Source organism: Podarcis muralis, chromosome 1 (genome assembly GCF_964188315.1).
Source record: "Podarcis muralis chromosome 1, rPodMur119.hap1.1, whole genome shotgun sequence".
Taxonomy (NCBI): Eukaryota; Metazoa; Chordata; class Lepidosauria; order Squamata; family Lacertidae; genus Podarcis; species Podarcis muralis.
The window spans coordinates 80110584-80135129 of NC_135655.1; the positions used below are offsets into that span (position 1 = coordinate 80110584).

General features: G+C 44.1%; 1 protein-coding gene across 7 annotated transcripts in view; it reads left to right on the forward strand.

Moving 5' to 3' along the window:
• The window catches only part of SYT7 (synaptotagmin 7), a 228479-nt gene extending 205075 nt beyond the window's left edge, over positions 1-23404 (forward strand). For all 7 annotated transcript variants that reach the window (XM_028737069.2, XM_028737074.2, XM_028737093.2 and 4 more), the window contains 5 exons: positions 403-673; positions 2292-2461; positions 2707-2821; positions 5769-5968; positions 16650-23404. In XM_028737069.2, the coding sequence (XP_028592902.2) occupies positions 403-673; positions 2292-2461; positions 2707-2821; positions 5769-5968; positions 16650-16754 (861 nt within the window). In that variant the 3' untranslated portion in view covers positions 16755-23404. The remainder of the gene's footprint in view (positions 1-402; positions 674-2291; positions 2462-2706; positions 2822-5768; positions 5969-16649) is intronic.
• Positions 23405-24546: the final 1142 nt, after the last annotated feature.

Consider the following 24546-nt stretch of genomic DNA (forward strand, 5'->3'; position numbering starts at 1 on the left):
GTAATTTCCCAAAGCCCTTTCCCTTCGAATGCTCACTTACATTGGATAAATGATTTTTCAAGTGCCGTTTCTCACCTGAGGACAGCAGACAGTTTGAAAAGGCCTCGAGCTCTCTGAAGGGAAAGAGGCGCAGAGATTCTTTTTCCCCATCAGAGTCACTGGCTAAGATGAAGTGGATTGTAAAGGAAAACGTTCTCTAGCAGTAATTGAACATAAATCCTTTACAGGTAATACATAAACCATGAAAAATTCTCACCAATTACCTAGATTTAATCTGGACCTGGCTTGGAAAATCCCTGTGGGTTTCTCGTGCTTAAAAATGTCCAGATGCAGACAGCGAGCCTCCTTCTATCCCAGACTCTCATGGCTGCCTCTCTCTCTCTCTTTCCTTTTGCGCTACAGCTCTCCCCTGGGTCTGAGGATGATGAGGGACATGACAGTGCCAGCCGAGAAAACCTGGGCCGGATCCAGTTTAGCGTTGGCTACAATTTCCAGGAATCCACACTAACTGTCAAAATATTGAAAGCTCAAGAGCTACCAGCCAAGGATTTCAGTGGCACAAGTGACCCTTTCGTCAAAATTTACCTCCTACCAGATAAAAAAAATAAGCTGGAGACAAAGGTGAAAAGGAAGAATTTAAACCCACATTGGAATGAGACCTTTCTCTTTGAAGGTATGTAAAATGGTCCAGGTTTAGGGTGCTGGTTATGGAGGCCAAGAATTTGCTCTGGCTTCGGGCAAGTTATCGTACTTAACAAATCTGCCACATGCCTCAGTTCTGTTCCTGTTACATGTGGTCATGTTTTCCTTCAATCTCTGATTTCAAGGGCAAGCAATGTTGGTGGTGGCATAGAGCAAAAATGCAGTTGTGCAGAATACAGTACTTGTAGCCAAACAGGAAAAGAGGATAACAGAGCACTAACCCATTTAATCCAGTGCCAGTCTTCTCTTGCAAACAGCTGGGGTCAGTTATCACACTTCACATAATAGGCTAGAAATACTTCAGCACGTCTGCAGCTGCACATAGAGACTGTTACATTTGAAAGCCACTCATTATGCAGAGAGTCGTCACACTCATGTCACAGAGGCTACCATGAACACAGTACTGACATGAAGATTCTCCACTTGGACAGGGTAGTCTATATGAAGAGTAACCTCCAAAGGCCTTCACATGAAGGCATCGCCACTGGTAATATGAAGCTGTGTACATATTCTTGGAATAGGCACCATCTACAGTGATACCAGATTAGCGTCACCTCCCATGTTGCATTTTATTCATGGATATGCATCTGAAACTATGGTCCTTTCCCAAAAATTATAATGTGGCAGAGATTATATCTGTGGCTATGTATGAATGGGACAAGGACATGCCCCAGACTGTGGGAGCAACTTAAAATTCATCTCTGCAAGAGTAAATACAGTTATAAATCCTTCCTGCATGTGATTTTTGACATGAAAGCATCTTGTGGGTGCACTCTTATCAGGTAGTATGAAAATGCCTGGGATGAGGGGCATTGCAATACATTTTTCTCTCCTCAATGCATCTTTAAGGTGCCCTCTTTCACATGAATAAACCAGGAAGCAGTTTTAAGCAAACAGTCATTTTGACAAATGATGACTTTCAGACTGCACCAGTTCCTTGCACTGTTTTAAGATCACACGAGAATGAGAGGATGCAGACATACCCTAAAGAAAATTGTGATCTGTCAAGTATGGCATCAAGTCGTACCATGGTCTATCTATTCCATGGGGCCAGTTTGTGCCACATAACATATCATTCTTCTGCTTTATCTACTGTCTTGCTTCCTGCCAAATCAGATCATGCCCTTAGTCCATCACATTTAATACTCGACCTCAGGGGAATGGCCAGAGCCTTATGCTACCAGAGAGAGGCCAAAAGCCTTCACTAGTGATCTAAGTGCAGTGATGGATAAGGCTGGGATTCCTTCCTGGCCCTTATAGCAGCCAGCCAGTTCCCTGAAGCATTAGGTTTGATTGATGAAGTTGGATTACTACTCACTCATCTGGAATACCTACAAATGTTATTCAAGGCTGCAAGATTTCCCTGAAGCATGGGTTCCTTCACCCATGTATGGCCTGGGCCAGTCATGACCACTTCTCCATTGGCAACCTGAATACAGTGATAGATGCTATCTAATGTGGAAAAGACCTGCGCATGCAGCAGAATAACCGTTTTCACTTGCATCTAGGCTTAATGTTGGGGCTCCCTTTACTGTGGTTGCCTGCATGTTGTCTCTCAGCTTTTCATCTGCTCCTTTTGCTTTTGGCAGGTTTCCCATATGAGAAAGTGGTTCAGCGGGTGCTCTATCTACAGGTTCTGGATTATGATCGGTTCAGTCGTAACGATCCCATTGGGGAGGTGTCCATTCCCCTCAACAAAGTGGACTTGACCCAGATGCAGACATTCTGGAAAGAACTCAAGCCCTGCAGTGATGGGAGTGTAAGATCCTTGCTTTGTTTTGAAACAGGGGGCTGATCCAGAATATCCAAGGTTGGCTCAGTGCATGCATGCATTGGGGGCTGGCCATATATGATTCCTAATTCCATGCGGAATGAGGAAAGCTGGCTAGATCCTGAACAGTGTTGGGGTGATTTCTGTTCAAAGTTTACAGTGGGGAATCGGGGGGGGGGGGGGAGGTGATGTTACATAATAATTCCTCTATCTCTGCTAACTCTTCTCTGCAGGGAAGCCGAGGAGAGCTTCTCCTGTCGCTCTGCTACAACCCTTCAGCTAACTCCATTGTTGTGAACATTATCAAAGCTCGGAATCTTAAAGCCATGGACATCGGGGGAACATCAGGTATGGGGTTCCGTAGCAGCTCTTCTTATGCAGTGGCAAATAGTCTTAGATTTAAAACTCTTACTTACTTTGCCAAACCTTTCTTAGGCATTACAAATATGGTCCATCATAAAACATCCATATAGTCTGGCACATTCAAATTACATCCACAATGTCTATTGTTTCTCGGGATGTTTAAATATCTGCCCCTGACAAAAGCTGAGGGGAAAACATTCAGTTGGGCTAACATAAAGGCTGGACTGGATTTATTAATTTTGAAATATAAGTGACCCTGTTGTCTGTTGTATTTAATCCCTAGAACTTGGGGAAGCAAATTTTATTTACAGCTGATTCAATGCTTTGTGTTTCAATGACCCCTAATCTGGTTTGAATATTGAGATAAATATATTGCTCACCTGAATTATACAAGAGTTCTAAGTCAATACCAACAGATCTAATTTTGCTATGTAAGAATTGGAACCATCTGGATTTATAAGAGTCCTTATGTAAGTCAGAAAGCAGACTTGAAGGTTGGCAACGAAAATGGCAACACAACTAGTATTTTATAGTGCTAGGCCACATCCAGTATTCCATTGTGTGTATACCTAGTTCTGCACACATCGTCTCATACTTGATTGAACTTGGGAGCCCCAGGATATGTCTCAAGAAACTTGAGTGTATCTTATCTAAATCACTATTATATGCTTGTATTCATATTGGGATCTGAAAAAGTAGCTGGGACAACACTTTAGGTAAAAGAATTAAAGCAAACCACCAATGACCATTTCCTTAGAGTTCTGTGCACTTACTGGTTTCAAGTAAACCTGGCGAGACTCAGAAGCTATTTGATTTTCAGGTGTTGCTTACTTGCTTGCTTGGGGTCTCCTCCCAAAGGAGCCTGTCATGTGTTATGCCCATCATCCCCAGCTGACAGAGAGTGAAAGAACAAATGCCTTTAAACTGACCTGCCTCACCTCCTGGGTAGAGAAACTAGCATAGCCTACTTGACAAAAAACCAAGACAATGTGCAGATGAATATCTTCATTGAATTTCTTCTGATCAATGCTAGAAGATTTATAGAGCTGTGGTTCTTAAACTGAGGTATACGTTTGATCCTACAATGGAAATAACAGAGCGTGCTACTGAAGAGAGAGTTTCTGTCTGATGCTGAAACGGCAACTCACATTTCAGTTTCATTTCTGTATGTTAAACAGAAAAGTCCTTCATCTTTTGTGTTCTCCATGTGATGGAGCCACCTTGCTGAAGCTAAGCAGCTCTGGGCCTGACCAAGGCACCGGTGGGAGGCTTTCTGAGAACTCAGTGAGAAAAGAATTGTGGAATATTAGTGCAAACAGCTGCAGTGAGTTGGTAATCTGGGGCCTGAATGTGACCCTCCAGGCCTCTCTTGTCTGGCCCTTGGGACTCTCTCAAGGCCACCACCTCACCTCAGACCAGTCCTCCTATGTACCCTTCCTTGAGAGTTTTTGCCTGGCTGGGATGTGTCCTTGATCTTTAATAATGCCTCTTGCTTGGATGGATGGATGGATGATAGGGGTGTGCGAGTAAGTACAGAAACTACTGTACTGTACAGAAGTAAAAATTGTATTCATTGCTTTGCCCACTTTTGCATCTGACTTCCCTGCCCCCCAGCCATACACATAGGTCCCCTTCAGGCATGCATATGGCTTTGTTAAGTCCTGGCCAGTGTACAAAAAGTGAAGTTTTATTTGGAAATCTGTCAAATATTTTCCTTACAGTGGGCATAAAGACAGACAATGGAGTGGCCTTGGAAGAGCAGGTACATCAGAATAGCAGTGCACATACCATTAGGTTTAAAAACTACTAGAAGTTTCTTTGTTCTATAATGGGATTGATATTTCCCCTATTATGGTCTGTACCAGAAAGACAAACTGCTTTCATCCTTTTTGCAGCTTGTAATGGGGGGGGGGGATATAAACATATTACTTTCTTGATTTCTTTTACATTTCTTAGTTCTCCCTTCACCATAAAGATTCTAGGGTGGGATACCTCCACAAGCGTGTAACACTGTGCAATGTAATAAAATGTTATCACAAGGTACTGTGATTGAATTATGTTTTATTGCTCTTAGATTTTATCTCACTTCTGCAGACTAAATATCTCATACATAAGACTACAGTATCTAATTATACCATACCTAATGAGCAGCAAAAGCTTGCTTGATTATTCTCTCTTCTGCATTGAGAAGAATGGAGTTTACGACTTCCATTTACTAGTGAGGAGGCAGGCTTTCTGTCCTGGAAAGCTCTGGAAGCAGAAAACCTGAATGTTTGACCTTGTTTTTTAAACATCCCATAAGCAGTGCTGCGCTGGAATGTGATGGTTAAGGAATGGTGGGAACTCCAGTTAAGAATAAACTTCTCAGCCTGAAGGGCTGGTTGTAGAAGCAAGCAAACTAGAAAGTGTTGTCACCAGCTGTAAAGCTGCTGGTTGTAACAGACTGACATGGCTCTGCTGGTTACCAAGAGACCGCAAAACACCAGTCTTGGCTGGTATTTGAAACCTCAAACATAGAACCGAGGACAGCATAGCCCATTCTGCATCAGAATTGGAAAGCTGATTGTAAGTGGCCATTGACAGAAATAACTGGGTAGATTACTTGAATAAACTGGCATAAAGGGCTTGGAAAGAACATTAACTGCAGGGCAGTTTAGACTGGGGCATGTAATTTAATAAGTGGCTCATTTCCCACGTGGAAGGTAAGTGAACAGCTGGAACCTTTCCACGTAAATAAAACTGAACCCTGTATTTTTGAAACTGATGTTGGTGCTTCTTTGGGGCAAAAAGAGACAAATGATTCCTTGCTACCCAGTTTTATAATATCTGGAGCCTGGGTACTGGGGTGCTCCTTCTGGGTACCTCTACAACTCCACCTCTCCTCCACAGTAAATTATGTCCCAGTGATGTTATCCTCTTTTTCCTGTGCCAGACCCCTACGTGAAGGTGTGGCTGATGTACAAAGACAAACGGGTGGAGAAGAAGAAGACGGTAGTGATGAAACGGTGCCTGAACCCAGTCTTTAATGAGTCCTTCATCTTCGACATCCCCACAGAGAAGCTGAGGGAAACGACCATTATCATCACTGTCATGGATAAAGACAAGCTCAGCCGGAATGATGTCATTGGAAAGGTGAGTTGTCCTCCCAGTCAAGAAGCTCCCAGAGCCCAGGACAAGGCCTTTCCAGCTGGGGTTGGCTGAATCTAGGCAGCAGGTCAGTGGACAGGGAGGTTGTTCCACACACAACTGTGTATGGAGGGCCACCAGTGACTGGAGCTTGCTTCTGTTCCTGTGTTTATTTCTTCACAGATTTGTCCATATAAGTAGATTAAAAATGAAACTTGAAAGGGAATATTGAAATCCACCCCCACCCCTGGGATCTACTATGTTCTCAAACCATTTAGTAAAGTCAACAGAAATAAGAAATCAGTACAAACCACAAGGGTGGGGAGCATGTTTGCCCATCTGGATTTAAGTTTCACATCCCTCACGGTTCCTCTTCAGTGATACCCATGAGTGCAGATGTCTTGTTAATAGTACTATTAATTAGGCAGCGGCAGTAACATGCCAACATAATGCATAGTAGCATTGGCAAAAGCATTAGTTAAAGAAGACATGTCCCTTCCTCCAAGGAGCATACAATCTAAATGCCAACAGTGTGGGGTACTTAAAGAGGAGAAAGGAGATGAGAAAGTCAAGAGAAGTAAAGGATGAATGTGAGCAAATGTAGCTAACACCTACTGAGGCTTCATTTCTGTTGGGGATGAGCATTAAGCCAAAGGCCTTGCATACTGGAGAGAGAGGGAGGGAGGGAGAAGGTATTGGCACCACATACTTCTGGGAGAGAGTTCTAGGCAGCATGTTGTGTCCAATGTACTCATTCCATTAGCGCAAGGATTTCTCCTTGCACAACCAAATTTTCCTCCTCTCTTCTCTCCCCGCACACATCCTGTACCCCCCCCCATCTTCCCTGAAGTTGAGGGAACCCCTAAAATAAATTTGGGTGGGTGCAGCAAAGGAAGAGAGGCAGTTCTTGCGCTGACAGAACGTTCATGTAGTGCTGCTTTGGATATAGCCTATTAAGTTCATCAGAGGAGAACGGCCATAGTCATTTAAGAAAGCAGGAGGCTTTCAGGTTGCTAAAGGTGGTAGGCTTAGAGGAGTGAAAGTTGCAGGCAAAGATATAATGAGAAATATGGGCAGAAAGGTAGCTGTTGGGGTAGAGAATTGCCTCTTGCTTGCTTTAAGCTTCAACTATTCTAGAAAAACTGGTGATTTCATACAAGCGCAGAATGCTGGGGCCAGAAGTGGTTTTGTAATAGTCAGTGGGCAGGTCTGCTTCACATGAAAATATTGTTACACACCACCTCAATCTCCAAGCAGTGAGAGATTCTAGAGGTACCAGGCGCACTTACCAGGATCTGTGTTTCCTTTTGGAAACCACAGCGGAATCTGTGGTGTCTTAAGGATATGTGGTTTATTTACACATATGTACAACTTGCGTCTGCGTGGAGAGAGTGCAAAGCATTTACATCCCAAGAGGGTCCTGTTCCTCTCATTGCTACAGCTTCCAGTTCCAAGAGATCCCAAATACCGTGTCTGACCCTCTCTGCAGTATAAAAGAGACTGCCCGCCTCGTACTCTGCCCCCATCGTCTCCGGCTTGCAAAACTGGCACTTTTTTCCTGTTTGCTTATCTCATCACCCTCTGCAATTCTGGCCCTCCCTCCTTAAACTCTGACCTTTAGTCTCTGCTATCTTTCACCTTAGGGAGGGGCTTTCCCCATTTTCTCTCTGGCCCAGAGTAAGGTAAAGGTAAAGGTACCCCTGCCCGTACGGGCCAGTCTTGACAGACTCTAGGGTTGTGCGCTCATCTCACTCTATAGGCCGGGAGCCAGCGCTGTCCACAGACACTTCCGGGTCACGTGGCCAGCGTGACAAGCTGCATCTGGCGAGCACACGGAACACCGTTTACCTTCCCGCTGGTAAGCGGTCCCTATTTATCTACTTGCACCCGAGGGTGCTTTCGAACTGCTAGGTTGGCAGGCGCTGGGACCGAGCGACGGGAGCGCACCCCGCCGCGGGGATTCGAACTGCCGACCTTTCGATCGGCAAGTCCTAGGTGCTGAGGCTTTAACCCACAGCGCCACCCGCGTCCCAGAGAGTCTCCATTAATTACCTTCTTAAATGGGTTAATGACTCAGCCATTCCCGTGATTATCTCTTGATGGTTCTTCTACCAGATAAAATTATTAGACATGGTAAAATTGGTTTAAACTCCAGTCCCCACTAGGTTCTGAAATTTAGGGGTTTGCTTAAATTCTAACCTTTTACAGAATTCTGATATTTTAGGAGAGCCTATCCCCCCCTCAAACCTATAACACTACAGTGGTACCTTGGGTTAAGTACTTAATTCGTTCCGGAGGTCCGTTCTTAACCTGAAACTGTTCTTAACCTGAAGCACCACTTTCGCTAATGGGTCCTCCCGCTGCTGCTGCGCCGCAGGAGCACGATTTCTGTTCTCATCCTGAAGCAAAGTTCTTAACCCAAGGTCCTATTTCTGGGTTAGCGGAGTCTGTAACCTGAAGCGTATGTAACCCGAGGTACCACTGTATATATCTGGCCAGCAGAGAAAAAGCTAAGTACTCTCCTCCTACTCCATCACCACTTCTTTGCTCTAAATTGCAGCCTCCTGAGGGGGCTTTTCATTTTGAAAAATAAAATAAAATTGGGGACTCGATTATATGCCTTTGTGTGTGGCATGCAATTTACCCCAAAGCAAGCCCAACTGTATTTAAACTGTGCCTGACAGATGTTTGTCTAACATTCACTTTGACTTTTGAAACTGGAATGTGAAACACAGCGGCTGATCAATCAATGTGTTTCTGCCAATATGATTTTGGCAGCGCTACGCTTTCATTCCCACTGGTTTTCTTCTGTCAAGGGTTTCAGCTACCTTACCTTGGAATAGCAAGTTCCTTATGAAGTACTGAGAAAGAAACACCTAAGTATATAGGTGGATACATCATCAGCACAATCTCGGCTGCATCTAAAGGTCTGAACTCAAAACCCCAAATCAGTAGTCAGAAAACTCAAATGCCTTGATCCTGACCTTTGTGAGTGCTCAGAAGCGATCTGCCTTGTCTCACAAGCTGTCCCATTTTCATTTCACTGGAAAGAGCTGGTCCCCCTAGATATAAATGAATAAACATACAGATCAACTCCTTTCTTTGAAATGAATGAGAAAACTTCTGGACAGGGTTCTTTTTGCAAGGCACACCTACACAGAAGAGTCTATGAGAGAAAGTCTCATGAAAAAGAAGGGGGAAACCACAAAGCACTTCCTGATAAAGAATTTATTTTGAAACCTGTTGGGCCCTTTTTTCAATTAAAAAAACCTGCCTTCAGTCTTTTCAAAATAAACTGCCCAAATTATCATTAAGACGAAGCTGCTCTCTCTCTTTCTTTTTTTCCCTTTTGGTGCTGCCTCCCCCCTCCACTTTCCTAGGCAGAGTTGTTCTCTGTATGCATTTGACCTCCTGTATCCAGAATAGATTGATGGATCCAGGCAAGATGCTGTGATTATGATAAATTATGCAAATTGAATACATTGTCATGTATCTACTTTGCAAGATTTATTCCTGTGGCAAATGTTGCAAGGGTCGCAGGATTTTTACCGGAAAGGAGAGTAGTGTAGGGTGCTAGGATAAAATACGGTAGTGATTGGAGATCACAGGGGAGGGATATGTAAAGAGGAAATGTTGTCCTTTAGGCCTTGGAAGCAACAGCAGCAGGCTCTTTCTCTGGCATCAACTGCTTTTCAGGGGAAGGTTCCTTATTTCTTTTTAACTTGTACAATTTCTAGGTCTTTCATGCAATTTATAAATAATAGATTGTATGATGATAATGAGACCTATAAATGTACTTTCAGAAAATAAATAAAGCTGAACTCCTGACAGTTCTGAATTAGCTGCTCCCTGATTCTGCATAAAGAAGCCAGGTCCTCTTGTCTACCCCCTCAGAGTGCAGCATCAGTTAAATTCCAGAGTATGAATATGTATCATTTGTTGCATAATTCCTGTGCAGGTTCTCTGACTCGTTTACAGCCAACATAAATCACAACACAGGTGATCTGCCTTGTACCTCAATATTATCCAGATAAGGAGTTTCAGGATGATCTTGAGGTGGAATTCACATGGTGCAATTTACATGGAGAGGACAGCACGTGGGAATGACCATGTACTCCCCCTTCTCCACAGTCATGATTCCCCATCCTGCCAAACAGCTGAAGTATATTGTTTGACAGGCAGTAGAGGGGGAGAAATGCAATTTACATGCAGAATATGCATGGCAATTTGCATGTGGGGAGTGGCTTGGGCTCCAGCTGCACTGAAGGTCTCCAGGGGACCAATGTGGGCCACAGTTTGCTCCCATGTGTTTTAAGGAAAAACTGAATGAATGAAGGTTCCCATGTTCCCTGGCAAATATTCAAATGCAAGTAGATTGGAGGTGCCAGATTAATGTAAATCTAGAACTGAACCTGTGTCTGTGCATCCGTTTCTTCTTCAACAGAGGCCTTTTTAATCGTACTGTTGCACAAAAGTTTATTCTGCTGCGCATTCAGTTCTAGCTTAACATATCTTCTAATAGTGCAGTTCTATGCATGTCCCAGTGACTTGAATGGGACTCATTCCCAAGCAAGTGTGCATAGGATTGCAGCCTAAATTTGGGGAAATGTTCCAACTTGGCACTTTCAAGATGCAGCTGGCCTCCACCTTAACCGCTGAGCTCCAAATGCATGCCAACAGAGTTAACAATTAGACTAGCACAGGGAACAAGTTCTATGCTGTATACACAATCTTTCTTTCCTTCAAAACATTTTTGCTATCCTCATCCCTCTGGAGTACAGAACTTGCTTAGGATAAACTTGAATCTAATGAAACACTATTTATAGTGAGGTATGAAATGAAAGTCTTGGATAATTGCAGAGCACTGTAGTATTTTGGCAGTAGTGAAACAGTTCTTGTAATGAAACTTCTGGAAGAGAGAGATGAATGAGGATGCATAATGGCTTGGGTCTGGTAATCTTACCATTCTTACTCAGTTGAAGGCTTTGCTGGAGCTGTGTGCATACCGGTAATTCTGGGCCTGCTTCTGTTATATGCATGGGCTCACACTGAACAGCTTAAGCTGCCTTATGCTAACTCAGCCCATCACACCCTCTGTTGGCTGACTGGCAACAGGTATCCAGGGTCTCAGGAAGAGGTATTTCACATTACCAACTCCCTGAGGTGTTTGGGTAGAAACTCGGGCCTTGAACATGCAATGCATTGTGTTCTGCCAGTGAACAATGATTCCACTCACAAATTTCTTGTCAGCTTGCAATTAGGCTTATCACACAATTCTGTTGGATGTCAGGGTAGAATTTAGGCCCGAATCAGACTTAATACAATCCATTGTTGCCCTGATCAAACAGTGCCCAAACCCAGTCTTCAATGAGCCCTTCTGATAAGTTCCAGATCAGTACCCTGTTTTGGAGTTGTGCACTGTGGTGGCATTGAAAGGCCTTGGGTTGTGTCTTCTGCCTCAAATGGATTTGTTGAGAACGTGGACTGAGTGGATCCAAGGCCAGCTCGAGAAAATTTCTACCTGAGGGGAAATAAAATTTGATGTTTCACCGTTTCATATTCAGAAGCTGACCTGGCTGGCAGTTGTATCTTACTTCTGCACTGGTGATGTGAACAGCATTTTACATGAGCCAGAGAATAGCAAGCTAGTTTAGTGGGTGCAGGGACAGGTCACATGACAAACACAGGTCCATCCTCCAACATATTGGTGCCACTTCCCCACACCAGAAACATCTGTTACCTGAGGCAGCCGCCTCACTTTGCCAGTCTTGAGTGGATCCATGCAGAACTTGGCACACAGTGAAACCATCATGTAATTCCTTTGTCACACACCCACATAACCCCACACATGCCTTGTCATGCTTCAGTCCCCTTCTAGCAGTTATTAGTTCTTATTATTATCATTAATTAAATTTCTTGTTGTTATTGTTGTGATTATTAGTTAGTTAGTTGTTAGTTGTAATGAGTTAGTTGTTGTTAGCTATTATTATTATTAATTAAATTTCTTGTTGCTAATTTTTTTATTAGTTAGTTGCTATTAGTTAGTTGTTGTTAGTTATTATTATTATTAATTGAATTTCTGCACCACCCTTCATCCAAGGATCCCATGATGGTTTACAATATAAAAACACAGAAATACATATCATAATAACAAACAAAATTGTATTAAGGCACAGTAAATATGGGATGAGTTTCATGCTGGATGTCTGGAGAAGCAACTAGAAAACTACACATCATAGTGCTTTACCAGATGTCATTCTGCACCGATTCATTCAGCTTGGTCAGTTCTTTGTGATTTGGCTTTTCCTTGGTGAATATCAGTTGGCTCAATTATTTTTAGGGAATATGAAATACAAATTCATGCCAGCTGGCGATCTGGTCTTTTATTTAGAAGTGTAATATTATGCACAGCACTTTAAAAGAAATTAATCAGTTCCAAATCTGATTTACATTAAATATATATAATTCTGCTCCTGTTAATATAATGATGACAAATTGATGCAGTGATCTTGTTATTATGTGTGCGCACTGCAGAGTCAATTATTCCCTAATGCAGCACTGTATTAAAACAAGCAATGTGTATTAAATTAAAATCAGCATAATGTGAACCCAACATCAAGAGGATGCAAATGTTAACACAGCAAAATTGTTTAGCAAAAGCAAGCTCAGCCAGATCTCTCAGAATTCAGAAGCCTCCCATTCAGCGACCAGATTTTCCAGAGGTTCTCCAGGTTACTCCACAACAGGGCCCTGGTGCTTCAGTTTCCTGAGGAATGAAAGCAGCCACTTTTTATGCTCAGGGCCCATGCTGCAGAATAGCTTGCCACCCATTCATAGTTTTTATGGATTGTTCCTGTTTGGAGAGCTTTGTCCACAGTTAGAAGAAAATCAGCAGTGTGCATAGTTCTCTTCCAACTTATGCTGCCATGAGTTAGAATGCCTGAGAAATCTCAAAGGACAATAGTAAATTACTAATGATTAACATACTGAAAATAAGCTGTTTTTCAAAAACGTATAACCTTCATGCCCCCTGCCTAGATAGATATGCCCATGCACATATAAATATATATGAAATCTAAACATAGCAGCTGCGGAGAGAGGAGAGGAGGCAGAAGCTTAGCTCAGAACCTGATGGGGTCACAGCAGTATAGAAATTAAAGTTTCATCTTACTTGTCTTTCTTGCGGGAGAGAGGAAAGCGGTGTTTGTGCAGATCACATAGCCAATTGCTCACTAAATGGAATACAGCACCAAGCAAAAGCATCAGGGGTGGAGAACCTCCAGTCGACAGGCCAAATCTGACCCAGCACAGGTCCCAGTTTGGCCCCTGAGGCCATTTCCCCGTAACTCATATATACCTGCCCCACTCCTGAGGTCTTACGGGGATGTATTCCTGTGGGGAGCTCAATCAGACAGCTAATTCCTGCAGAAAACAACTTTGCTTGCCTTACACTCAACACTTTGCTGGCAAAGTGCCTGTGCTACAATTCCCAAGCGCCTGGCATCCAGCTGACTATCTGACACTTGGAAAACACAGCACAAGGGACTTAGACAAATGGGAGGGGCAACCCATTTGACGTCCTAATTTGTCCTGCCCACCTGTCAAAGCTGGACCACAGGGGTGGGGACAGATAACAATCTGGCCTACTGGGTCAAAAGGGTTCCCAACCCCTGAAATGTGGAACCAGCTTGAAGAGAACTTGCCAAGAAATTTCAGGCAACTGCCGACCAAAGTTCAGAATTACTCACCCTCCTCAACCTCTGCTGCAGCAACGTGATAATAAGGAGTGATTGAATAATTGCCATTATTGTACAACCTCCAATCAAGTTATGAAGTCACATTTCTTTTGAGTGAGAGTCAGGAGGCTCCATTAGTGGATCTGGAAGACAAGACTTCGCTGTCATTGCGGGGGAGAAGCTGACACATGCATCCTCCATAGAAGCAATATAGAAAGCTAGGGGATAAAAATAACCAAAGCTGCACAGAGGGATTAACACTTGTTTGCATTGCCACATAACTAATTTTGACACCTCCAACACATTTGTTCAGCAGAAGAGGAATGAAGGGTGGCAGCTGGTGTGGGTGAAAAGCTCCATCAAACAGGGCTGTGCTGTAAGTTTCTCACTGGCAGATGCAAAGCCCAAGGCAGTTTAGTGGGAGTCAGTGGCTGGAGATGACTCTCTCTGCAGGAAACCTCATGCCCAAGTTGGAATACGGGGGCTTTTCTATTCAGTAGCTGCTTGGGTTACATTACACAGTCAGATGGATTGTACTGTTATCTGAAATGTGTCGCCGGAGGTTAACATTATTAAAAACAATCTACGGCCATTTCTGGACATGGATAGCCTGGTTACAGCTACCCATGCGTTAGTAGCCTCCCAGCTGGATTATTGCAATGCGCTATGTATGGGGATGGTCCTTGAGGATGGTCCAGAGAGGGCAGCCAGAGTGCTAACTGACATATCTGCACAAGGCCATATTACCCTGGTTCTCAAGGATCTGGACTGGCTGCCTGTTTGTCACTGGGTGAAATTCAAGCTGTTAATACTGAGGTCCAAAGCCCTAAATGGCTTAGGGCCTGGGTATTCAAAGGGGCATCTCTCCCCATATAATCCTGCCCAGGCTTTGAGGGCACTGCCATGTGGGCTCACCAGAGGGCTTCCTTGGCAAGAGCATCCCAAGGGACACCCTCCCCTCTGAGTTTTGGCTAGCAAAAACTTTCATTGCCCCCCCCCCCCCCCGAATGAGCTATTTTGTGCCCAAGATATACTTGGCTGTGTATTGAGCGATATATTAAACAGATCAAGATGGCGGCATTTTAAATTATATTTTATTGCTGATGTTATTGTTTATTGAGTTTTACATTGTTGTGGCTTTCCCACAGAGAGCACGTGAGGAGGGGATGGCCTACAAGTTCAGTCAGTCAATCATTCCACTCCTTAAACCCAGTGGATATCAGATGTATCTGTCTGGCCTTCTCAGCAGGGGTTCCCCATCAGTTTTCTGTGGTCCTACCAATAGGTATGGGATGGGGAAACCTGTGGCCCTCCAAAGGCTGTTGGACTCCCATTAGCCCCAACCAGCATGACCAATGATGGGAGCTATAGTCTTTACAGGTACCCCCACCCCTGTGTTAGGTCTTCTTTTACAGCCCTCTGAGCACCCAGTTCCTTGTACCTTGCATGCCTTCATTCTCTCAGCCTTCATTCTCAGGCACTTCAGCAGGGCAGGACATGCGGCACACTCCCCGCCCCTCAGTATCTGCTGCCTGAGGCAACTGCCTTACTCTGCCTCATGGTAGGGCCACCTCTGCCTGTATCTTTCACAATGAGCCTCTGCTCTTCTATCCCTTTCCCTCCCGTTGTTGAAATTGAATTCTTCCTTTTAAACTTTGCTTATAGTGCTGCTGGGTACACAGTGTTGGTGAATCCCTAGCTACCCACCACCTTACTTTGCCCAGAAGTATCTACATCAGAATGCACATGTTTGATTCATGGGTGTGTGCCCTAAGTTCCTTAAGTACACAGCAACACCCTGATGATGTGTATCCTTCTCAACCATCACCAGCACAAAATACATGGCAAGCCACAAATACTGTGATAGAGCATGGAGTCTCCTGTTGAAATATTGCATATCAAAGAATCACAGAGGCCGTTTATACAGGCATCCCACCCCCACCCCCACTTTCCTTCATGCAAACATGCCAAAGAAAGGAAATGCGTGACATGGCACCAATGCACACAAGCAAGCAATTTCTATGATCATGGATGGTCCAAAAAAACTGCAGCTGTGATTATAGAAATTGCTGCTGAGTATGATCACAGGGCTCTTGAGAGCAATTACACAAAGAAAAACATCTAGGGAAATGCCTGAGTGAATCGGCCCTTGCTGGGTAGCTATAAATGTAAACCTCCACACAGCCCATGTGGCCTCACTCTTCATTGTCTATCCTTCATTCTTCATGCATTGTGCCCCTTTACATTAGGAATCCCTGTATGCCAATATACACAGCTCCAGGTCGGACACAGGGCCAAGCAAAATGTGGCAAGAGCAGCCCTGTTTGTTCATGTAGAAAGCAATGTGTGATGGTCTAATGCTAATGTCAGCTGAAACCTTCCTACTCTTACCTCCCCACGGTCCATCGCCCCAGATGTGCTCCCCTCCGCCTGGCTTACTTCCAACACTGGAGCTGGGCTAGGAGCTGCAGTGACAGATCTTGAGATGGTTAGGTGCTTGCTGGGTTCAGGTCTCCTTACCTATACATCCTTGATGATGTAAAAAAAATGGACATACATGCCCAATTTATATATGAATGGACCACAGACATATTTAAAAAAAAAAAAAAGATTGCTCAAGTTTAACCCTTAAGGTTGGAGGGATCGGATGTGATGTAAATGAGCAGGCTGAACAAAGATAAATGTGGAAGACAGACATGGGAGGAATGTGGAGGGTGTGGGAAGAATGAGGCTTGAAGTGGAGGTAGGGGAAGTTGTGACTGGTAAAGCTTTAAAAGGGCAGAGGGGAAACCAAAAAAGGGAGGGGGATAAAGGACCAGAGGGTCAAGTGGAACCAGCATTTGATGGAGGAGTTGCAGCCAGGAGGTTTCCATTCATTGGAGACAAGTCTTGAACGAAGGTCACTCCTCCTGCTTTCTGACCTGTGTGATTTGTTTCCTCATCCCCCCTAGATCTACCTGTCATGGAAGAGTGGCCCAGGCGAAGTGAAGCACTGGAAGGATATGATTTCACACCCCCGGCAGGCTGTGGCACAGTGGCACCAGCTGAAGGCCTGAGAGGCAGGAGCCGAGGACTCGCTCTGGGTTTCAGTGCACCAAGTCAACATTTACTGGCCACACTCTCACTACTACTTTATGCACAACGGCTGCACCCTGGTCTCCCCCAGGGGGGAAAAGCTTGGGAATGACCACAGGCTAAGGGAGCGAACCTGAAACATGTACTAAACTCTGGGAAAGTGGTATCGGTGCCCAATGTGCTGGCTCAGCAGCGCAGAGCATCACAAGGAGCACCATTAATACCCAACCTCCTGCTTTAGCCTTTCCATCAGACTCCTTATGTAGAAAGAACGAGAGAGAGAGAGAGAGAGAGAGAGAGAGAGAGAGAGACCAGAGCAGAGCAGCCCTCCAGCTGAAGGTGGCCTCAGCACTGATTTGTTTGGATTCACAGTGTAGCAATGGCACAATGGGAGGAGAGGGGTCCGCTACTGCCATACAAGACTTCCTATGAGTTCTTCCAGCCAAAGGCCCATTGGGATGGCACCCTACTCCGCCATAAGAAAGCTAACCCCATCCAGCGGCTGCACTGGCCTGAGAGGGGGCACTGCAAGGAGATCACTTGCTCTGTTTCCATGAGGTGGTTTCGTTATCATTCAATAAAACTTGTAAGAGTAATAAGAATAATATAAATAATAATGCTGGCTAGACCTTTTCCTAGCCAGGCCTCTCTGCAAAGGGGAGAGGAGCCACGAAGCTCCCGTAGCCCCCCTGTGTGTGTGTGTGTGTTGTGTGTTGTAACTATGCGTGCAGGGCATTCGTGTGTCACTTGTGTTCTCTTTCTCTCGCTCAGCCCTAGACAATTTGTTTCTCTGAGGGGCTTGATTCACTGCCCAGCAGGAATTGAGGGGAAGCTTATGCCATGTGGAAAAGGAGGGGAGCAACAGATTGTGGAGCTTTGGTTGAGAGGAGAGAGGAAAGAGAGGCAAGGAGGCCATTTTCTTAACCATGCTGGAAGCCATGAAACACATGCCACAAGCTAGAGTGTGTGTGGTTGTAACATTAGGGAGAGCCTAACTTTTAATTGCCCCTTTTGTTTGGCAGAGGCAAAGGAGACATGCTAAGCAGTCCTGAATTTTTTTGGGGGGGTCAGGGCGGGAGCCATTCAAACTGACCCCTCTCAACATCCCAATGTGCTTGTCACACATGGCCCCAAGCAACCATCCTACTTTAATGATGCCTCCCCATTTTCTCTCCTCCACTCAGCCAGCCACATGCACCCTAACCCACCACCGTCTCTCTTGGATTCCAAAGCTTGTTTTCACTCAGTCTGCAGCCCTTCCCTTGGAAACCAGCAAACACACACCTGTGCAATTTCTAGTTAATTAGCCACCCACTTTCTGTACCCTTCTGCAGCTATAGGGTACCAGGGAAAAGTCAGCTCTCCTAGACATTCAGTCAAAATGGCAAAGAGACCATCTCAAGTCTTCATAGGTGAGAGCAGGGACTAAGGGGCACTGACAAGAAAGATTTGTGTCTGATTCCAGTGCTTCTCTGGATCTTTATCTCAGTCTTCCCACATTTTTCCTGCAAGCGGAGAACAAGGATTAATCTGTTCAGCCCTTTTTGAATGTGTTAAAGGCAACATGTTTTATTTCAGTTACTTGGGAAACACTTTTGGGCTAATCTTTTGAATATATTGACATGTGTCCTAACCCATTGCATCCTGTGGAGAAGCAATAATCCAAAAGCAAGTCAAGCCAGTTCTCCAGGCCACTTCTCACAAGCACTCTACACAGCTTTTCTTCTCCCCACCCCAAAGGCTAGAATGTGCCATCAAAGAGGGTCATCTGCATGATTCAGTATGAGCATGCAGGTCAGCCTTGCACTACGCTGCAGACCTTCCATGCGTAGGAGGTGATCAGTGATGTGAATGTGACAAGCCATTCATATAATCCATTTGCCATTTCCAAGGCTCAAGCTGCAAGGAGGAAATGATGCTGGGGTAGATAAGGCAGAATGGTTTTGTGGAGAGGGAGCCTCAGTCTGAACACATATTGAAATATTTGCAGCAGCTATTCGACAGAGCAAAAACCACTCGTAAGACAATTCATTTTGGCTTCGAGGTGTCCTAGGTGGTTGTGTGCAGCGCTGGCACAGGACAGTTTGTTGCCTGAGGCATAGGACAAGATGGCAGCTCCCTGCATTCAACATCCAGATGCTGGCTAGCCCAGTGGCTGAGTCATATATATATATATATTCACAACTAAACATTATCATCACATAAGTATAAAAGAATAAACCACAAAAAAAGAAAATAGAAAATAAAACATTTCCACACAATATTAAATCCACATTTTGGGGTTACTCAGATCCCTCAACTTCCCTCTAGCCGCGGCTGAGTCTTAATTCAGCACCAGGGATTGGACAGTGTCCTTCACCATACCAGAGGCAGCAAGCTACTTGCGAAGGGGGCAGGACGTGTCATGTAACATAAACAGCTCTGTCTTCCAATGTAGGAAAATGGCCAGTTTTAATATGTTTCACCTCCATTTGTTTAGAAGCTGCTACCTTCAAAAGCAGTCTAATGGTGCATCTCACTACAGATGCAAAAACCTCATTGTAGTCCTCTGCATACTTTTGCGAGTAACAAGTCTTGCTTCGTAGCGTTCAACTTCCCGTTCTGTGCCCTGCTTTACCTTGCATACCCACTTGCTTCCAATTGTCTTCTTCCTGGGAGGCATCTTGATTAAAGTCCAGGTTTGGTTCTGGTGCAGGGCATCCATCTCCATGCACCTTCCTTCCGTAGACGGGCTTCAGCGGCTGTCACCTGCTCCATCTCTTCCCAGGTGGAAGGTTTCATGGGGTGGTTCCGACTTGTGATGGAGGGCAGTTGCGGCGTTGGAATAGTTTTCTTGGGTCTCCATGAGCACCTGACCTCTGTCTCTGGAGTCACATCATCTTCCTCATCACCAAGTGCAGGCATCTCATCATCAGTCTCCTCCCCTGTGGGAGCGCTGCTGCTTGGACTCTACTCCTCTGCTTCTCCTTGCTGCTCATCATTTGTGCTAAGTGGTGTGACAGTAGAAAACAGATCTGGACATCAATTCAGGAAAGTACTTGTGGGCTTGTGTTTCTTCCTCTGACTCCTCAGAAAAATCTATCTCTTGTCAGCTTTCCTGTGCTCATCAAAATGAACCGCATGTCTTGTGCTGACCTTTCCAGTATTCAAGTTCATCACTTTGTAATATCTGCTTCCAATACCATATCCAAACATAATTGCCTGTTCCTCTCTGGAGTCTTAACTTGTCCCTGTTCTCCACGGGTACATAGGCATAGGCAATACTGCCAAACACAGGTTTGTGTGATATGTTTGGTACACTTCCATGCCAATGCCCAAAAGGTGTGTGTTCAGCTCCCTTGGTTGGCAGACTGTTCTGGAGAACCATCTTCTTCTCTCTCAATTTGAACATCAAAGTAGTAAGAAACATTTCTGAGTTCCTTTATCTCTGCTGCTTTGCCCATCAATCTCCCCAGGTGCCTCCACTTTATTTCATCCACAGTTTTAACAAAAATGGCATTGCAAGCCTGTTCTCTAATTGACAGAAAGCTGGAACTGAGACATTTTCTGACCTCTTACAAGCAAGTGAAAGCCTGAAATGAGGGACAGCTTAAGGAAAACAGGATTCATGTGGATATAGATATTTTCACATTCTTCTTAAACAATCAGCTGAGAATTTATAGATTTAGGCAGATAACTTTGAAAAATGAATATGGAAATGAAAAGACCTCATATATATCGAATGATTACTCATATGGGAGAAGATAGATTGTGTTATGGAAAGCAGTGATTGGGGTAACTATCTCAAGAGACACCTAGAAATATATAGGCAATTCAGAGGAATTACGGTCAATGTGGCATTTAACCCCACTTAGAATAGCTAGAATTTATGATACCAGTAATGATGACTGTTGGAAATGCAGCTCAGTTTCAGCATATTTAATTCACTATTTGTGGAACTGCCCTGAAGCAAAAACAATACCAGCAGGAAATGGTATCTAATATAAGAAGCATGTTGAAACAACCTGTTCAGCTAGACTCAAAATTACTCCTATTAACTTATTTGAAAGAGACAGTCCTTAAAGGCAGGGAGAAACTGTTGTTTAATATAATTCTATTCTAATATTCTATGAAGTGCTACATAATATAATACAGTGGTACCTCGGGTTATGAACTTAATTCGTTCTGGAGGTCCGTTCTTAACCCGAAACCGTTCTTAACCTGAGGCGTGCTTTCGCTAATGGGGCCTCCTGCTGCCATCGCTGCACGATTTTCATTCTCGTCCTGGGGCAAAGTTTGCAACCTGGAGCAACTACTTCCGGGTTAGCGGAGTTTGTAACCAGAAGTGTTTGTAACCCGAGGTACCACTGTACTGTATTTTTACTACGAGGGGTGGTAACATTTGGATTCTCTGCCCCTAGTGCCAACATTTCTTAAGCCATCTCTGCATGTAAGAGGTTCTATCAATGCTGCTGGGATAGAGTCCTAATGATATTTTTCATCCCCTGGCCTTGTCAGTTTTGTCAGCTGCTTCCAGAGGATTTTGACTTGTTTCCAGTGTTATTTCTACTCAGAATAGATCAATTGAAATTAATGGACATGACTAACTTAAGCCCAATTAACTTCAGTGGGGCTACTCTGCATAGAATGAGCACTGGATACAACCCTATTTGCTTCTAATGTGAGGGCCAAGTGGGCTCTTTACCAGCCAAGCGTTATTTCGTTTTTTGCTCTGGCTGTCCAGGTCACAGGCCTTTCACTTATCCCTTGCTTAGCACAAAGGTAGCTATCATTCCATCTAGTTCCCAATGAGAGATTGTTGGGTGGCTGCAGTTTCCCAGTCCACAAAATTGCCCATCTGATATGAACTCCTAAGCCTTGAGATGATATATATGAGGCTGACTGTCACCGACAGCAATCATAATGTAAAGCCTTCTGCTCCAAGTACCATGGCAGATGAGAAATAAAAGCCAGGAAGATGCAAGCATGCTTAAAAGTACCCACTAGGTGGCACTCATGTTCTATTAACACTGCATCACTGGGCTATCACTGGCTCAACGTGAGTGATAAAAGACCCAATTGACTGCTGGTTTAACAGCCAGCGCAACACTCTTATATGCAAAGTGACAGGAATGTTTCAGGATGACTGATACTGTCAGGAGCTCTGGACTATTTTGCCACCAAAACTAAATTGTGCATTCTCCAAGTGATTACTGGATGGTAGTCGAAAGGCAGTGGAGTGGATAGAGGCCATTTGGATTGGCAGGAGCCCTAGAAAATGCAGACACAGGTGGGCAAATGGATAGCAGGATTCTTGGGGTTCCCAAGCTATGGAATAGCAGCTGTGGCATAAGCCAGGCCCCCAAATGTGGATTTTATGCAAAATTGCAGTGACATGAGTAGCACTTGCATACTAATATTTGGTTGGAAAACTGGGATGAAGAGACGTCCATGCCTCCAACCTAAAACCTATCATGCTCTGCTGCCCCTTCACATCAATTCTCACACACCCCAGCTTCCCACTATTGCCCTGTATGCTCCTTGCATGGTATTCAATGCTGGTCCTGTGCAGAATAGGCCTACTGATGTTAAGAGACAAGGATAACATGGGCTTATTGAGTTCAATGGGTCTACTTTGAGTAGGGACTTGAATCCAACCCACACACTCTGCCCACCTTCTTTCACTCTCCTCCAATTGCTCAGATCCTCACATGTTATGCTACAGACTGACTTACCAATTTCCCCTCCTCTTCTGACCTTCACAGTCCTACCGAAAAGTCTTCACGAGCTCTTCCCTTGCCACGAGCCCTCCAGATAATGAACTTCACAACCCTGCTTAGTTGAAGCTCTTTCCTTTTACGCAGCCATCTTTTTAGGCAGCACATTGCCACTGAATACTACTTGAGTCGAATAGGAGGGATCTGTCCACCAGTGGATAGATTATGAAAGCTCCTTTCTCCTCCAGAGCTTTGTCCTCGCCCAGCCAGGCCATTGTACAGAGGAAAGCTCAAATAGGGCATTCAATACCTTCCTTCTGTCCTGGGTCATTAATCCTGTGGAGTGTGAGCCAAACTTCCAGCACTTAAAATCAAATAAAATAGGGCATTCAGCTTCTTCCTCCAAGCAGTTAACCAATGGGTCTGTTCTCTCAGGCTATCCTTGAGCAGGTTGACTGTAATAATATGTATAATAGTTGGGGGGGGATTTAAGGGTGTTTTATTTTGTTGAGTTAGTCAGTGTGTTACAGTATTTTTTTTCTATATGATGTACAGATGCCTAAATGATATTTCTGGTAGGCACATTTTTATACATGTAACAATACACTGCTGAAAATAAAGGAGGCTTGCAGGAATAGGAGAAAAACCCCGGTTAGTTGGGGGAAAGTTGGGGAGAAATCAGGGCTCTTATAGAAAATGAGTTGGGGTTTGGCTTTCTTTCGTCTTCTTTTCCCCTCATGGCATTTCTTGGCATCCACTCAGCTGGGCAGGCTTTTTAAAAATCAAAGAGCCCCAAGGAGGTTTTTATATGTTTCTTTATTATCCCATTGTTGAGGAAGAGGGCAGAAGGAGAGAGAGTGAGACATGATTTAGCAATTGACGTTTGTTTAATAGGTAATGTCTTAATGGAGAAATAAAACCAAATTGTATTGAAATGAGAGGGGCCTGCTTTTTTATTTTTGTGCCCCCTCTTCTACAGCTGTCAGCCAATCAGATGCAAAAATATAATAATTATAATAGCAGGATATCAGAAACAATGGGGTTTTTAATGCCAAAGCAAACTGGGAAATACACGACATCCTATTCAGTATTTTATCAGCTCTCTGTTCCAAGACAATGCGAGAACCTTTTTCTCATCTTCTTCCTAATAAGTCTTCAGTAAAATAATTGTTAAGTTCATCAAGCTATTTATTAATAATAATGTTTATTATTTATTAATGACTTCTTCTACTGTTAGTGAATTGTGCCCAATTTAATTTTGATGCCATCTTTTGTAAAGGTTTTAACAGGCGATCCACAAAAGGTCATCAGTTTTTGTGTTTTGTTATTTAGTGTGAGAAAAAGGCCATCAAAATCACAAACCATTATTCCCTTTCTTGGATTGAAGCGCTAAAGTGCTTTTATCGGGAACAAAATCCTCCTCTGTCCCAGTCTAAAATTCACAAAGCAGTTGGGAGTTGCTGGTGTTTTCATGTACACTTGGCTTGCCCCAAATAGTCACAAATTGCAGGGCTGTACAAATCACAACAAACTGAATTTGGATCTTCCACATCACGAGAAGCCCACAAGCGTCATTATCTAGTTCGTCATGACATTACAGATCCTTGGTGACATTACAGATTCTGCACTGTGATTATCACTGGAAAGTATAAACAGCAGCGGAAACAGGACACTGACAATTATGGGTGGCAAGTGTTTTATTAATGGGGGAGGAAGTCACACAATGACCATAATAGCAGATAAGATGGTTGGATGACTGGCTTTCCATATCAGCAAAAGCTTACTTGGCATTTTAGGCAGCTGAGTAATCCTGAGAAATTCACTCCTCGTTCTTGAAAAACGGGTTGAAAAAAAATTCTATATTAGTTGTGCACAACTTTTAACTTGCCAAGCAAAACACAGCTCAGTAGCCTTGAAGGTGACGTGTCAGATAACCCACTGACCAACTCTCGCCTTTGCTTTTACAGTCCCAAGCAGCCAGGAGATGTATTGCGCACCTGGTGTGGCATCCATTGCTAGTATTTGGCCTGCTGGATCTCAGGCAGTGCAGGCCTGATATAAGCAGTGACAGATCTGA